Raw genomic sequence first — 17,602 nt, forward strand, 5'->3', positions numbered from 1 at the left:
GCAAAAAAGATCTTCAATTCTACAAGTTAGTATTGGAAAGATCACTGCAAATAATTCAGTTAAATTTGAAGATTAGTTATGTCAAATTCAAATCTAAATAAAATTTACCATGATATATGTTCCCAAGTTGAGGAATGGTTGATGCTAACAAATCATACCATACATAGATCCAAAAGAACACTTCAGGCTAACAAGAAGATGCCATGTATCTGTCTATTCATCTCTTACCAACTGCAAAATAAGAGCAGCTTTTTTGGAAGATACTGCTTGCAACTATTTCTATATTTTTATTCCTTCAAAAAAAAAGACAATACTTTGGGAGAATGACAGAAAGTTATTTGAAATTGTATTACTTCATCCATTTTAACAGTAGCTCTCTATCACTGCCTTCATTTAAAATCAAACATTAAAGAAATTTTTCCCAGTATTCCTTATTTAAGGATTCAAGATAGCCAGAATGGACTGTGGCAAAATTTGCAATACAGTGGATTCTGGTTAATTGGGCCATCGGTTAATCAGAGCAACCACATACTTGGAATAACTCTTAAAGAACAAAATATTTGGGACACTATGCCAATTAATTACGCCAGGAGACTGTTGCCGATAGTTTCTAATTAGCGATAGCCACGTGCACTTTTGTGGCCGCTAGATATTACACTATACTTAAAGTGAACAGTTTTTAAATAGCAACACACATCAAAGTTGCTGGTGAATGCAGCAGGCCAGGCAGCATCTCTAGGAAGAGGTACAATAGACGTCTCAGGCCAGAAACGTCGACTGTACCTCTTCCTAGAGATGCTGCCTGGCCTGCTGCATTCACCAGCAACTTTGATGTGTGTTGCTTGAATTTCCAGCATCTGCAGAATTCCTGTTGCTTGAGTTTTTAAATAGCGTCAGCTATATATTTTGCGTTCAAGTAGTAGTGATTATTGTCACTGATAGATGGCGAGAAATAAGTGGTAAGACAATTCACAACTGTTTTGCAGTATCAAACATTCAGGCTTTCAAATGCTAAAAACAACTATAAGTTAAAATAAAACAATTTCACTACTTCAACAAGTTAGGAACCTTGAAGAATTTGAAGTAATTGACAATCATCTTGAATGTTTACCTTTCATTTCCACCAGACACTCAGCTCTCACTGTGGCTCCAAGTAGCTGCTTGCATACAACAGTGGCCACGCCATTTTAACAGGTGGGCTAAACCACATGAGGGTAGCTGGCAGATCACAAACCATGGTGAGATAAGGCAGGCCTGTCCTAGCATACAAAGTCAGGTCTGGAGGTCTAGGCAAATGAGATCTACAGTAAAATCCAACAGCTAGGTAAAAATTCTCCCACACAGGTTTCCTGCCATTGTCAGATTCGATGGAGAACCACCAGCAGTATCAGTAGAGTTCCAATGTGTTCTGTATTTCATTTAAGTACATAATTTGTTCCTTAGTTAAGTGATAGTTTGTCTTTTTTATACCTTTTTAACTATTTCCATGAAACTTCAGCTAATTGGGGCAGCTGCTTAATTGGGCCAAAATGTACTGGTCCTGATACATCCAATTAACCAGAATCCACTGTATATGCAAAAAAAAACTGACCAGTACTAGATTATTTTCCACCCAATGAAAGCGTTTGTGGGACAGCATTACAGGAAATTAATTAATGGAATTATGAGCACTTTAACCTTCAAACTGACAGGCAATCCCATGCAAATGTATATCCCACATATACAGACAATACAACGGACTTTATCACAAATAACTTAACGATAAGGATGTCTGGCTCTAATTATTAGAACCATAAGATCAAATGTGGACCATCTGGAGACATAGTCTTGCGATACATTGAAGGTTGCAAAATTTACTGGTTTGATGCCCAGGATTGCAAGTCTGTAATATCAGCATTTGAATTTAGAAATGTGCTGGGGATTTGATAACAGATGCAGAGTTAGAATCCTCATGTTGGAGTATTCAGAAGGAGTCAGAATCTCAAAACAGAGGAGTCAGCCTTCAGGATAGAGATGATAAGAAATTCCTTACTCCAAAGGAGTACTGTAAATTTACAGAACCAAAGCACACCTCATCATTGTTTCACTGCCATCAAGAACAACTTGCTTGCCATTCCACACAAATCCAATCACCTGACTGTACATCTACTCCCCGCATACATGCAAAACTGAGGACCATGCCACAATGAAGGAGCTGATACAGGACTGCTTTGAGATCAGAGGACTGGATCACATTCTGGGATTAATTTTGACATCTGAATGGATACGTTACTGCTGTCACCAACTTTGCCAATATCCGCGAGGATGAGTGTGTACTCTGAAGAACATACGAGCCTTCCAAAAACAGAAGTCCTGGAAAAACCAGGAGATTCAAAGTCTGATGGCTAGATCTGTGACATTCAAGACTGACAATTCAGAATGCCACAAATCTAGGTACTATTTATGGAAGGCCACTGTGCCAGTGAAAAGGCAATTCTATGAGAAATTACAGATACAATCAGATGCACACCAGATGTGGCAGGGTTGCATGCCATTACTTCCTACAAAATTTAACAGCATAAATGGCAGTAATGCTTCACTCCCTGATGAGCTGAATGTTTTTTATGCATGACTTGAAAGGGAGAAGCATCTGGCAAACCTGTCATCTCAAAAGACAATGTCAGAACACCTTTCAAGAGGGTGAACCTCTTGCAAGGCCTTATGTCCCGATGGTATCCCAAGTTAGATAATGACCTAATTATAAATACATAACTGCAGTTCACTGTTCACCACTGACCAACACCACAAAGAAAGGAGGTGCAAGAGAGACTGAGAAGACAAGATCATGGCACTGAACAAACATTTTGTATTTAGCTTCAGTGTAGAAGTCACAATGCATGCAGCAGTATAATGGAAAACAGAAGGTTCCAATTACAAGGAATTTAAAGTAATTACTTAAAGAAAACCATTGGAAATTTTACAGATATTAAAAAGCGGCCAGTCTCCAGCAGCCAAAATTCAATGCAGAGATAGTGGCTGCATTAGAGGAGACCTTCCAGGGATTCTGGATTCCAAAAATCCTGGTGGTAAACTTTAGACCAGTTAGCCCAAAATCTAGCGAGAAAAGTCACTTATAGAAAACAATATTAGCACAAGTTAACATGGTGCCGCAAGGAAATTTAAAGGGAAACAAAGTAGTTAACAGTTCCCAGTGAAATTCTCAAGAAACAATCCCTAAAATTTTGCAAGTTGGAAGTGAGTAATGTAAAGGTAACAAGTCAACAAAATTCAAATTATTTAAGCTTTGAAATAAACCCAAAAAGCATCAAGTAAATTACATTTAAACATTCAATTCAATCAATTCACGGCAAAAGCTTGAGTAAACATACAAGGTGATAAGGTAATTTTGCTGTATTGCACAGCAAAATCGAATGAATTCAAAGTACGACTCAAACAGCAGAAATCTTGGCATCTCTGCTACAGACATAACACTGGACCATGATAATTTTGTTTCATTTACAGCCTTTCAATTAATTCTGAGGAATCATTCAATAAAATTAACCCCACAACTTCAAAGAATTCATGTTCCTTGCACCAGTAGGGTAAAATACCATATTCTTTGGTTATCAACAGAATCAAGAGACACTGAATTAGTACTGGAAAGTGGCATTAAAGATCAGCCATAGCAACAATGAAAAGTAGTAAACATGCAAAGGGCCAAGTTGCCTATTCTCTTTATACCTTATGTTATTAAGCTGTATCAACTACATACAGATTTCAACTTTGTACAGTTAGAATGTTTGATAAGACATTCGAGTGCTCAAAGTTCAGCTCTCACAATTAGAAAAATCCATTCTGTACTAGGATTAAATCTTAATTTTGCAGAATATGCCACAACAAAAATTGAACTGCAATCGAAGTATTCTTATTCATTTCTCAGAACATATCTAAGAATAGGTGAGCTTTTCATTGCATAATAAGTAGAACACGCATGATTTATCATCATTCATAGATGCTAATATGGTTAACATCCAAATGTTCTGCTGCTATTACTTCAATATTTAAAAAAACAAATACACTGTTTGAGATGGATATATTTTTAGTTCTACTTCTAGTACAAAAAGGCCGATTCGCTCCAAATGTAACATACTGAATACACGAATGGCAAACTACTTCAACCAGTTTCAAAAAAAATGTGACTATAGCATAACCTTACATTAATGTCACATTGGCAATCCTGAAGAGCAACACCAAGTGTAAGTGTTTGTTCAATCACTGAAATAGCAGTTGTCCCTAGCTGCAGAACTGCATTGTCTCATTAACTACAAGTCACATCAGGAACCAGGATGTGGCTAACCGAAAATGAACACTAAACAGAAGGGTTACTGCATGCTATCAGTACATATTTGCATAGTGTAGGCTAATGTACACTTCTACCATTTGTCCTAAATTGCAAGAGGGAAAGAAGTGAATATAACAATGTACTGTATTCATCTACATTGAAACCAAATTGTAATCTACTAAAATTGTTGCTGCAGCCACTTCTATGGTTGCTTTGTAATCTCAATAGGCAAATACAAATTATTGACATGGTCAATAAATTTTTCAGTCCTTCCATTGTGGTCAATCAAAATAGCAAATTACTTCACCTATTACTGTGAAAATGGTAATTGCATAAAAGCTTACTAATTTGAAATATTAGTTGTAGAAAACAAGAATTCTGAGTATTTATTGATACTCAAACTATGTGAAGGTTCTCCCAAGTACAATATTTTAATACTTTCCACTATGTTGAAATGCAACCAAACCTTTGATTTAAAATAATATACATATGGTAGCATTGTTAAAATGGTATTACTACTGTTTGAACTTAAATGTTCAGTTATAGCATTGGTCAACTGAAAAAAATTGGTAAACAAAAACTAGGTGCTACCAAAATGGAAACAAAAATGGGAATACTTACTTGAAATAACATTTAACACTACTACACTTTAAAAGCAAAGTAAATGCATTGGTTTACTTGGCAAAATAGTAAAAAAATCACCAAGATAAATTTGACTACTAATGGGTTTGTTCACCAAGACCAATAATACATCTTTAACAGCCCATTCAGAAATTGTCTACGAAATACAAACTATTTTTAACATGTTGCATTTCACATTACACCCTACTGTATATGCACAAGTGTACCATTGCAATCTCCAGATAAATGAAATAATTTTAGAGGATACAACTTTTACTCTAACATCACCTATACAACCTTTAATATGGGTAAATGATACCACTGCTGAATGCTTATAACTATTAAGACTTAAGTAACTAGATATACTAATAAGGAAGGAAAGATTGTTTGTTATTAAAGTTCATCTATGGTATAATAAAGTAAACACATTTGGCCACACAAATGTGGCATGCATATTATCGGATGTTTTTTGACAACTTATTTGAAAATGCATGAAAGCATTATACACTGCTGCATCATCTGGTTATGTACAGTAATTTGTACAGCAGACATGCCTGTATTTAATTAGCTGTATACCATGTTACTCATGCACCAGACTTTCATGTTTGGAGTACAGTAGGTACACTAATGCAATTTTTATAAGTTTCAAAGAGGTACAGTCCCAAAGAACATTGCTAGGCACAACCATAAAGTAACAAATGTCCAACACCTAAGGTGTTTTCATGTATTAGAACCCTACCTCCCATGCCAATTCCTCCACGTGGACCCATATCACCCATCCTCATATCCTGTTCTCTCTGAAAATAAAAACATTTTCATGATCAACCTACCAGCACAGATGGTCTGGGTATATTCAATTTCTTACTTTCAAAAGCACCCCAAATAAACTATCTAAAATGCTTTTTAATTAACTCTGAACTTACAAGAGAGAAGAAAGAAAATAAGCCAAGTTCAGATCTAATGATATCTCATTTTTCATGGGTGAGGCAGAAAATGAGGGTAATTTTCAAGGTGGAAAAATAGTTTCAATTAATCAGCCCTCCATCCTAAACAGCCAATTTTCCTTCAGGCCAATCCACCTATCCAACCATGATTCCAATATAAACTTTTAAAAAATGTACTATCTATTACGAAAATTACCATCAAAATCTGGCTTTTGTTTATGAAAGCACCTGTAAATACATTTGAACCAATACCCCGCTACTCAATCATCGAAGCAGCTTTCACACACTATTGTAAGATAGTACCGACAGTTTGAAAACATGGGAAAATTATCAAAAGTTCACATAAGTCTGCCTATTACTTACAAAGAACCAAACAGTAACTTGAATCTTTAATTTCAGCATTTTTTAAAATGATATCACTAGAATCTCACTTGATTCAAAGATATAACAAATTACATAAGGTTGTACGTCAATGGTCACTTGCAGTAAAATAAACCAAGCGATAGTTAATATTCTCCATATAATAGAATACATCTCAAATCATATTATTATCTGCACTGTCCCAAGTATAATCACATCTTAAAATCCATCCTCATTATAAACCATGCAAAGTATCCAAACTGATGCCTTCATTTGATGCATTCATAAGGGTTTAGCTGAAAGGACACACTTCAAAACTGAAACCTTTCTAAAATATACATCCAAGAAGACTTTATTTTCAAAGCCGATCTCTTGCAAGGCTAAATATGGCAGTGCATTCCTTTTTGAGTTAAGTACATTCAGAAACAATTTATCATAATGTTTCATTGTTGATCAAAATCTTTGTGAGAGACAAAAGATTTCCTACAACTAAAAACTATACACCCATTTCTCATTTGTGCCTTTGCATCATTTGAAACAATTATATTCAAACATTTTATGAAGGATAGCTCCCATATCAATTTACACAGAACTGAGTTTTGAATTTAAAGTAGCTATAACCTGTATGTGAAAGAAATAAATGATCTTTGCACCTATTGCAAAGATCAGGACTCCAGCAAGTCAAAATGCATAATCACATTCCTTTCAGACACCAATTTACCAGTTTTTAAGACCAATCTTCCTCTGAACTTCACATAGCTCAAATAATCAGAAACAAGCATATTAGGGAAACCTCTCACAGAACCTGTACCAAGTTATGTTATTATTCTGGACTATAAGAGAATTAAGGGTTATGGAAATCCAGCAGGAAAAGTTAATGCAAATTTTTTTTTAAAAAATCATTAGGTATAATCTTATTGAATGGCAACATGTGCACAAAGGGTCATATAATATAATCCCATTGATTTCAATATAGAGGAATAGCAAGGGACCATTGTACATGTTAAATGTTTGATTTTTGAATCAATTATAACCTTCACGTGCTTTTATTTTCTGTGGTCCTTAAGAATGTACGATAAAATGCAAGTATATGAGCATGCTAAGCCATGTGGTATGGTTTAACAGCATGAGAAGTTTTCTTCAGTGTTGTGGGCAGAGCCTGATCTAGCCCAGTCACACAAAAAAGCCTCAAAAAAGGAGAATGTCAGTCTGGAAGACTTTGTTGCGATATCAACACAGAAATTACCAGGTAGGTCAGTGATGAGTCACATTGGCACTTGGCTGCGAGTAATGTCATTAGTGACTAAAACACATTAATAGCAAAATAGAAATGCAACAATGACTCAACAAAATAAGGAAAAATATAAAACTCAAGATCTGCATTTAGTTGTAATTTGACTACTTGTGTTTCCAACCAAGTAAGCAATTCATAGAACAATGTTCCTGAAAAAAAAACTGTTCAGTTATGTTCTTATGGTCATACATTTAAAACTATATCTTTCCTCTGCATAAAAATAGCTAATGTACAATTTTAAATTATTATTCAACCTTATGATCGATGTACACAAAAGGAACTGAGAAAACTCCATCTGTTCAGGCAATTTTACAGGGCAGATTAAATTTGCATCAAGATAAAGGAATACAACTCAATCCTAACATGTCTCTTTCAGTTTATTACCATTAAATTTTCAAAATATTGTAAGTTGCAAAAGATAGAAGTGAAACTGATGAAGCATGCTTCTTTGTACAGAGATGTAACCAAATACATCTCATTCACTAATATAAGGTAGAACAATTGTTAGCTCACCAAATAATTAAAAGTTAATATCATTATCAATAAAAGGAGCAGAGAGTTTATTAAATACCATTTAACTGCATTACTCCCACGTCTAAAATGATCAATTTCCATCCCCCCGACACAACAAAAATGAAGTTTAATACTATTAAAGCAGAGTCCAAGAAATCTGAAATGTTTGATTTCATTTTTTTCAAAACCAAAGAAAGAAAGGATCACATTCTCAGGTGGAACTGTCAGAGTAAAAGCTGTGTTTCTACAATTGAACTCCAAAAAAACTAACGGCAACAAAACAGAAAAAACTAAACTTGGAGGCCAAGGTAGCACAGATTGAAAAAGAATTGATATTTCTTATCAATAATCTTCAGAAGATCAACCCAAAATATTATTCTTTCACCAATTGAGTATTTTCACTATTGTTTCAGATTTCCTGTGTCTGCAGTTTCTGGTTTGAATAGCAATAGCAGATATACTTGTAAACTTTTTTGGACAACTAAGTCTTTAATTACCAAAAAACCTCAAGCTCTTTCAATGCAAAGATTCTACTTACTGCCTTTAAAGTTTACTTTTGTAGATAACTTTCAAATCCCCAGGATATTGCATTTTGAGTTTATTATTTTGTTTCTGCATGTTGAAAAACATCATGTATTTAAAAATTTCTATGAACCATCTTACTTATTTTCTTTCCACTACACTTAAACACAAATTGTAATGAAATATGAAAAATGAAAAAACACTTCGATCTTCTGCAAATCTTAAGATCAGTCAGTGAAAGTATGTGGATTGACCTCAATTTGCAAACACACACTATTGTTAATGATTCACTTACACCACCAAACCCCCAAATAAATGAGGCTTACTGCTTACAATTTTCAGAATTTAAAATATTACGGTCTAACAGCATGCCACAAATCAACAATCTCCATTACTATCACTATGTTAATATACAAATAAATATTGACCATTAGGAAGAAATATTAAATAGCTGACAGTTATCAACTTTGTTAGCTTTTGGTTTTGTTCTCTAACAATAGTCCTAACAGATGACAAGACTGAAATTTTTAAAAGGGAACACGTGAATGAAGAATTAATACAGAAAAAATACGTTGATATTTTTGAAAAATAGCTAATAATTGAAGCTAAATCAGAAGAGATACCAAATGAGTTTCAGTATATTAGCAAATATCAGGATTCCATGTCACAGCAACAATTCAATCAGACTGCAAATTGCCATTTCGTTTCAAAATTCAAAAGGAGTTGATGGGCCTTATGGCGTTTTAGCACAAATGCCCATATCTATTGCCTTTCCAGTTTTCAAAGAATATATTTGTGTTCTTTACACGGTACAGATTTAATTGTGAATTTCACTCAAAAAATGCTCACGTACTGGAAATCATTAAAGTTCCCAAGTAAAGGGGGAGGAGGGAAGGTATTGTTTGTATTATTCATCAGCTCAGAAACAAAGCTCACATCTAAATATTATTCACAAACAGAGCCATGCAGATTAGTTTTGTAAGAATGATCAGATTAAGATTTCCAGTAGCATCTTGTATATTGATAATTATTGTAGAAACACACCTTAGAACAAGCATTCAGAACATTGTGTGGAAGGAGAAAGGGTTACATTTTGCCAATATGACACTAAACTGAGGAAGAATTTAACTTAAAAGCAGCTTTGATTAAAATGTAGAAAGTTTTTGGCACATCTTGTGTTAACTTACTTTGAACAAAGGAAGGCTTATATTATGTAAATGAAAGTTCAGAAAACTTTTGCTAATTTGGATCTGTAAATTTAAGATATTGAGAAAAGACAGGATAGATAGAAATAAACAAATACTCCTTGATAGAAAAGTGGTATAATAAAACACAAGGTTTATAAAAAGTACTGACAGACATTCAGCAGAACTGAAAGAGCTGCCAACCTCAATGCTATGAGAATTGCATTCTTGTGAAGGAATATTTCTTATAAATATGGAATAGGGTTACCATAATCTTGATATAATTTTAATTTCATGCTCTTCATAATTTCAGATTGTTTGTGGAGTACATTTACAACAGTGAGATTAGAATAAATAGGTTAGGCATGGACTACAAACCCACACTACAAGAACCAGGATTACCTACTGAGATAACAAGAGCCTAACTTTCTTTAAACCAGATTTATTCTGCACAGGAACTTCCATTAGCTCCACAAAGAAGTGATGATATGCAAGGTTTCACATACTGTAGATATGTTACTCAGATCAATAAGAATAATCACATATTCTGTTAACCTACTGCAGAAGTAAAACCCTGACTTATTAGATCACAAGTAATTTGCTTCTCTCCAATATTAAAATAAAGTATATTACAATGACTGCTGTCAGATTTAACATTGGAGCTATACTGCAAAAACATAATAAATGATCCACAGATTTGAAACGTAATGAAGATATCACTTTACATGTGAATTTTGTCACTGTATGATCATTTTAAAGAGCACTCTAATGTCACAAATATATTGTAAGAATACCATTGATTCTTGTTCTGCTCTTTCCCAGTCAAATAGGACAACTCTTAGAAATTTTTCAAATTATTGCTGACATTTTAACTATCGTTTCTATTTCAAAATATTCTTTAAAAATTAGCCTTTCAGATTTTTGACAAGAATAAAAATAACAGAAGAAATTCAAAAACAATTGTTTCCAGGATTCATTTTGTTTATGGTCACCAAATGCATCTGAAACGTGGACAGTAAAACTCCCTGAATCCAGTACACCCAGGTCTATGGTATTACCAGACTAGAAGATTTTCCAGACTTTAATGTTAATTCTATTAACACCCCAACACTATAAATTCACTTTAAAAAATATTAGACTGTTTTTACTTTATTATAGTACTCAATACCGCAAAATGTTTTAGAAAGATACTTTCTTTTCCTTTGCTTTAAATTGGTCTAGCCATGCACAATTTCAGAGCAAGGCCGCACTTTAGGAACAAAAAAAAAGACAAATCTGACTTTTGGATCTGTCAGCAAGCTCTATATATCTGTGCATAAAAGTACATGGATATAATGCTTTTTTAAGACAACAATAAAACTTGAGCTTAATAGAACTTAGAATGCATACAATAAAAAAAATTAACTTTGTACGTACAGTACAGATTAAATGCACAGAAAAAGTATTTAATTCTGTAAAATATAGCCAATAATAAAACAGGGGAAAAAACTCCAAATAGTTTCAATGTTGTTGTTAAATATACAGCATTGAAATTAATTTTCAATTATGAATAGATCCAAGAAAACAATCAGATGTGTCAGGTATTATGTATATGAGGATACTTTGCCTATGTCTATGATGTAGGAGGAAACTGGAGCACTAGAAGGAAATTCAGTTACAGGGCAAAGTTGCAAAAACCACACAGATAGCAGCAGGTCAGACTGATGCCACTGTGAAAAAGCTGCTTTACTGTTTTTGAACTATAATTACAGCTATGAAAGCAAAAAATGTAGAAATGTGTCAAATAGAAATGATTAATCAATAAGTTACATAATAATTTATTCTGCACAAAGTTCAATTTTTCCAGTTAGTAACATCACCAGTTTTTAAACAAGATTCTGGCCATGTTTCTAAATCCCAATTTTAGAGTTGCCACTTAATTGGATGATAGCATTGAATGTTAAAGCACATTCCTATTGGCGATAGAAAGCAGAAGGCTATGGAAGAGGAACAGGACATTAAACCAACAGGCAAAAGCCCTACTAATTTCTTTCTTACCAATGGTCTTTTGAGTATTCAAATCCCACCCCAACACGTCTATGCAAGAAGTTTTTGCTCATAAACTGTCTCAAGTTGCAGATTATCACTATGGGCAAATGTTAGAATGCTTAATTGCCCTCTTGGTTCAATTTTTTCACCTCTTCTGTTAGAAATTGCTTAAAAGCCCTTTCATAGATTAATAGACAAACTTTAGAAAATACTAAACAATCAACAACAGAATTATGCAATTCTATGGCAGGAACCAAGGCTCTGAAATTTTGACTTCATAAGGCACACAATGGTTGTACCTGGAATTTCAAGATTATTAAATAAAAACTTGGCTGCATTTTTCAACAAGTGGAATTTTTAGATCTTTTCGACATTCTATATTAAACTAAGAACTTAAATTAAGTTTTGGAAAAAAAGAGTTGATCATTGGGGTTCAATTCCATTGCTGTCTGTAATGAGCTTGCATATTATTCCTGTAATGATATGGGTTTTTTCTAGTGCTGTGGGTGCCTCCCACATTTCAACATGAATGGTCAGGGTTAATGAGTTGTGGGCATTATACCTTGATGTCAGAAATGCTGCCATACTTGTGGGCTGCCCTCAGCACAATCCTCGTTGGTCTTTGTTACAAAACAACCCATTTCACTGTTTCAATTGTTACGTACCCCGTAACTGGGTTGCCAAACCAGCAGAAATGGACCACTTAGTTGGAGTCTGGTTTAACAGAAACTAATAAAGTTTTATTAAAGAAATAAGAAACACAGTACTCTAATCCTAAGGATATAAATGCAACAGGTTAGCAATAATAAAACGCACATGTACACAGAACTAGGGTAATAGGAATCAACCAAGCTCGATCACAGTCTAGGGGTAAAATGATCAGTCTCAAGTGACACAGAGTTCAGTTCAGCTTAGTACAGTTCGTAGTAATCGCTGTTGTGCCGTTGGAGAGAAAGAGAGAGAAAGAGAGAGAAAGAGAGAGAAAGAGAGAGAAAGAGAGAGAAAGAGAGAGAAAGAGAGAGAAAGAGAGAGAAAGAGAGAGAAAGAGAGAGAAAGAGAGAGAAAGAGAGAGAAAGAGAGAGAAAGAGAGAGAAAGAGAGAGAAAGAGAGAGAAAGAGAGAGAAAGAGAGAGAAAGAGAGAGAAAGAGAGAGAAAGAGAGAGAAAGAGAGAGAAAGAGAGAGAAAGAGAGAGAAAGAGAGAGAAAGAGAGAGAAAGAGAGAGAAAGAGAGAGAAAGAGAGAGAAAGAGAGAGAAAGAGAGAGAGAGAGAGAGAGAGAGAGAGAGAGAGAGAGAGAGAGATATGCAAATTTTGATTCAAACAGACCTTTGATGTTCTTACGCAGTTAGCTTTCGGGTGGACCCTTTTTTTTAAATGTCTTCTGTGGTCGCTGACTGTGACCCCTCCGTTCTGGATACGACCGTTCTTCCGCGGTGAACCCGGCACCCACGCAAGGGCGGACACACACACCAGGTTCCCACCGATCATACCCTTTTCACCCTGTGCGTCTATGGTCGGTTCCCGCGACCAGACCTCCAAACTCCCACGAACTTGTGGGGGCACACCGCTCTTCCAGGGTCTCGTTATCTCGTGGTGTGTCATGCCTTAGCGAACCTGTTCTTTTTATCCCCCTGCTGGGGTACAGCCTGTCCATCAAACTTCAAACAGTTCAGGTTCAAAGCAAACGGTCTGAATTTGTGTTTCTTTCTCGTTATTCTCTCTCTTCTCTCTTATTAGCATTTTGAATGTTTCTCCATTGTCTCCCTTATCTCTCTCATCAGTATCAATCTTCTGATAACTTGGTTTTTCCATCACACAATGTACATGTGACAAATAAAGCGAATTTTAAAAAAAGAAAAATTTCCTGGTTATTTCTTGAGGACCATTAATGGATACATTGATAGTCAAGATCTTCCATCATATATCATATTGGATAGTTGATTAACTTCAAGAATTTAAAACAGGTTAGATAGCATCCACATACGAGTTAGAATGGAGGTCAGTTGACTTTCACTGAGGTTGAAAACAGATTTAAATTGAGTCGTCACATGCAAATATGCGTAATAATGAGGTACAATAAAGGGAATGGCAAAGCAGCAATAAAGAGGGCCTCTGAGAGAATGTTTAGCTGAGATGATTGACAAATTGAGAAGGGAGTTTGCTTGTTCCTTTAATGTACATGGACATTAATTGGGTCAGAACAGAGACCACAGGTGAAGTCCTGGAGGACTGGTGATTAGTTAATGCTGTTCCATTGTTCAAGAAGGGAACCATGGATAATCATGAAAGCTATAAACCAGTGAGTTTCACATCAGTAGGGAAGTTACTGGACAGAATTATTAGCGGTAGTATTTACAAGCATTTGAAAAACCATGCCCTAACTAGGGAGAGCCAGCGTGGCTTTGTGCAGGGCAAGTTGTGTCTTACTAACTTGATTTGAGTTTTTTTTTTAAATGAAGTGACAAGGGCAACTGATAGAGCTGTGGATGTTGTCTACAGATAAGGTCCCTCACGGGAGTCTCACCCAATAGGTTAAAATGCATGTGATCAATGGTGAATTGGTCGTTTGGATTCAGAACTAGTTTGCCCAAAGACAGGGAAGTGGTCAAAAGGACTTATTCTAGCTGGAAGCCTGTGATTAGTGATATACTGCAGGGATCTGTACTGGGACCTCAGCTATTTGAGATGTATATAAATGACCTGGATGAAAATGTAGATGGGTGGGTCAGAAAAATTGCAAATAATATGAAGATTGGGGGTGCTGTGGACAGCCAGGAAGACTAGCAAAGAATACAGCGGATACAGAGCACAACATTGTGAGCCGAAGTGCCTATTTCTGTGCTGCACTGTGTTCTATGCTCTAGATTCATCTCCTCCTTTGATAGTTCTTCAGGTTCAAGAATGATTTGCCTCCAGTTAAGTGCTGCAAGTTCTGAGATGGTTAATGAAGGAATCACCTGACAGGTGTTAGCTTGCAAGATGATACGCTGCTCCCACAGAGCTTCGTGCTCTAAATGCATGGTCTGGAAATCCTCAACTCTCTCCCAAATGCTCCTTCTCCATTTTGAGCAGTTGTGGACCAAAGATTCAGCAGTAGGGATGATGCATACCTCCATGAATGTTTCAAGTAAACTATATATGTCACAGCTCAGAACAGTGTCCATTTCTGAAGTGTATCTTCAGACATGTGAACAACACAGTCTGCTCAGCATAGTAGATGAAGTGTCCAGGGCCTCAATGCTAGGTGTAGAAAGCACAGATTGATCATTATGAAAGTAAGTTGACAGGCAAGCAGAAGCTCAAAATTTATAGACAAAATGAGATTTATCTTGTCCACAGAAATTACTTCTTCCAAAAAAATCAATTAGTCTTCCTACAAACATTGCTTCCCACTTACAAGCATTTTTACAATATTTTCTGGCTCTTGAGGTTTTCTGGACAACTTTTTTTTTGAAAAAGATTATGAGAACACTCAGTCCTCTTTTATTGTCATTTAGAAATGCATACATGCATTAAGAAATGATACAGTGTTCCTCCAGAGTGATATCACAGAAAACAGGACAAACCAAAGACTAACACTGACAGAATCACATAATTACAACATATAGTTACAGCAGCGCAAAACAATACCATAACTTGATAAAGAACAAACCATGGGCACGGTAAAAAAGTCTCAAGTCCCAATCGACTCCCGATTCCCCGATAGCAGGCAGCAAAAGGAAGAAACTCCCTGCCATAAACCTCCAAGGCACTGACAACTGCCAATACCTTGGAAGCAGCCGACCACAGCTGACACCGAGTCCACCCATCCGAAAACTTCGAGCCTCTGACCAGCCCCTCCGATACAGCCTCCCAAGCGCCATCCTCTGCCCAGCATCTTCGACCCGGCTGCCGAAACAAGCAAAGCCAAGGATTCAGGGCCTTCTGCTCCGTAGATCCCGGTTACCACACAGTAGCAGCAGCAGCGAAGCAGGCATTTCAGAAGTTTCTCCAGATGTTCCTCCGTACTCTCACGCCTGTCTCCATCAAATCAGAATTGTGCACGGTCCCCTACTTGACAGATTACAGATATCATTCACCAGAGAGGCCACGTCGCCACCTTCTCCTCCTCTCCTCTAGACACCAATTTTGTCATGGATGTTCAATTCCTCTACTTCCACTCCACAAAGACAAAGATCCATCAATTCTTCCTTGAACCAGGGTGAAAATCAGATGTCATTCACTCACACTCTTTCAGCTTGAAGACATTTTTTTGGACACTGTTCCACTTTTTATGTGATACAAAAAATAAAATCATCTTTGCTGCTGATTTTCATCATCCTTTCATTTTTGCATCAACTTCTCACTTTTCAACAATCCAAATAGCAATTCCCTCTCTGCCTTTCAAAGGGTACAAAAACCCACTCCTCAATTCCCTTCACACAGCAGCTTCTTGTACACATGCAAGAGATTCCCTTGTACGTGTTGTTTTACATTTCCCCGACACTCATTCAAGGCACAAGTGCAACTTACAGTTCTTCTATATTTGACATTTCAAATACACAAGCTACCAGTTTCCCCCTTTCCAATTTGGAATACAAACTTTTGTCTCCAATTTATCCCAGTTCTGACGAAAGGTTATTGGTAACAAATATCACTTCATTCCGTTGATTTTGCCTAACATTTTTTTTTCCCCACAGATACTTCCAACCAGAACCAACAAAAATTTCAATTGCAACATGCCTTGAAGAATGGAGAATCGATGTTGAGCTCCTGCAACCTGAAAGAAAGCACCGCAGCTTTTGTCTAAACACAAGCTTTTCAGAGGACCCCAGTATGTGGCAATATATATTTGTTTATAAAGCAGAAGATTTAAAAAAAATATCACACCCTCCTCTTGCTAAAGCATTTTTGTTTGTGCCAATATATTGGATAAATGTATTGTACTTTATGCTAGGGTCTTATAGCAAACAAACAGGATGGCAGTACTTCCAACGGAGAAGTGTTAATTGAATTGTCATGGGTATTATTTTTGCATTAAAAGGGTAGGCAGACTAGATGAAACATGGGCAGTGAAGACCAAGTTACCCTCACTCTTACTTTGTGGAGATTGCGTCTGAATACAAGTCATAGGTTACACATGTCATAACAGTTTGAGATATTTAACATCATACAATGTATTGATTTCATACGTCATATTTAGTGCAAAATTTATGTAATTTTGTGTTCAATGAATAGTTTTATCAAACATTTTAAAAGTTCTGGGCTAACTGCCCTGTGAATAATGACAAGCTTTACTCAATTTAGACAACATCAGGCTGAATGTATACGACAGAGGAATCTATCCAGAATTTTCAGCATTATCTGATTAGTGAAGCATTTTACACATTCCCAAATGTAACTCTGGTTAGCAGTCTTCAACCAACCAAAACCAGCCTTCCTGACACTGCAGTTTTCCAAAACAGGGCACATGGAAGATTTGTTGCAATAGTTAAAGTCGAAACACAAGGTCTTCCAAGGCTAGGTATAAACTTAGGGCCTGAACAAATAAAATTTATTGAACTGGAACTAAAAGCTTTCAGTCCTTTGGTAGGTGATGCATTTCTCAGGTACATTCTCAAATGTAAAGTAGCAGATATACTGCTCTAATTCACACAATGGAAGGCATTGAACTTCAAGTTGAAAACTGAATGGGTTTCTATAGATAATTCCCTGCCAGGGTGTTTCAGAGGTTATCCAATCTCAAAGGCCTAGACGATAGACTTCAACTGAAGGAACAGTGGTGCAAAATTTATCTAATGCTGTATACTTTCAAGAATCTGGTCATTGATCATAAAA

General features: G+C 36.0%; 1 protein-coding gene across 6 annotated transcripts in view; it reads right to left on the bottom strand.

The window, feature by feature from the left end:
• LOC134349598 (paraspeckle component 1-like) overlaps nt 1–17,602 on the bottom strand; it is a 131,885-nt gene that overhangs the window by 78,992 nt on the left and 35,291 nt on the right. Inside the window, exon 7 of one of the 6 annotated variants that reach the window (XM_063054158.1) lies at nt 5,682–5,739. The exons of the other annotated variants lie outside the window; for them this stretch is intronic. Within the exon in view, the coding sequence (XP_062910228.1) occupies nt 5,682–5,739 (58 nt within the window). The remainder of the gene's footprint in view (nt 1–5,681; nt 5,740–17,602) is intronic. 6 annotated transcript variants of the gene reach the window in all.

The sequence above is a fragment of the Mobula hypostoma genome, chromosome 7 (genome assembly GCF_963921235.1).
Source record: "Mobula hypostoma chromosome 7, sMobHyp1.1, whole genome shotgun sequence".
Lineage (NCBI taxonomy): Eukaryota > Metazoa > Chordata > Chondrichthyes > Myliobatiformes > Myliobatidae > Mobula > Mobula hypostoma.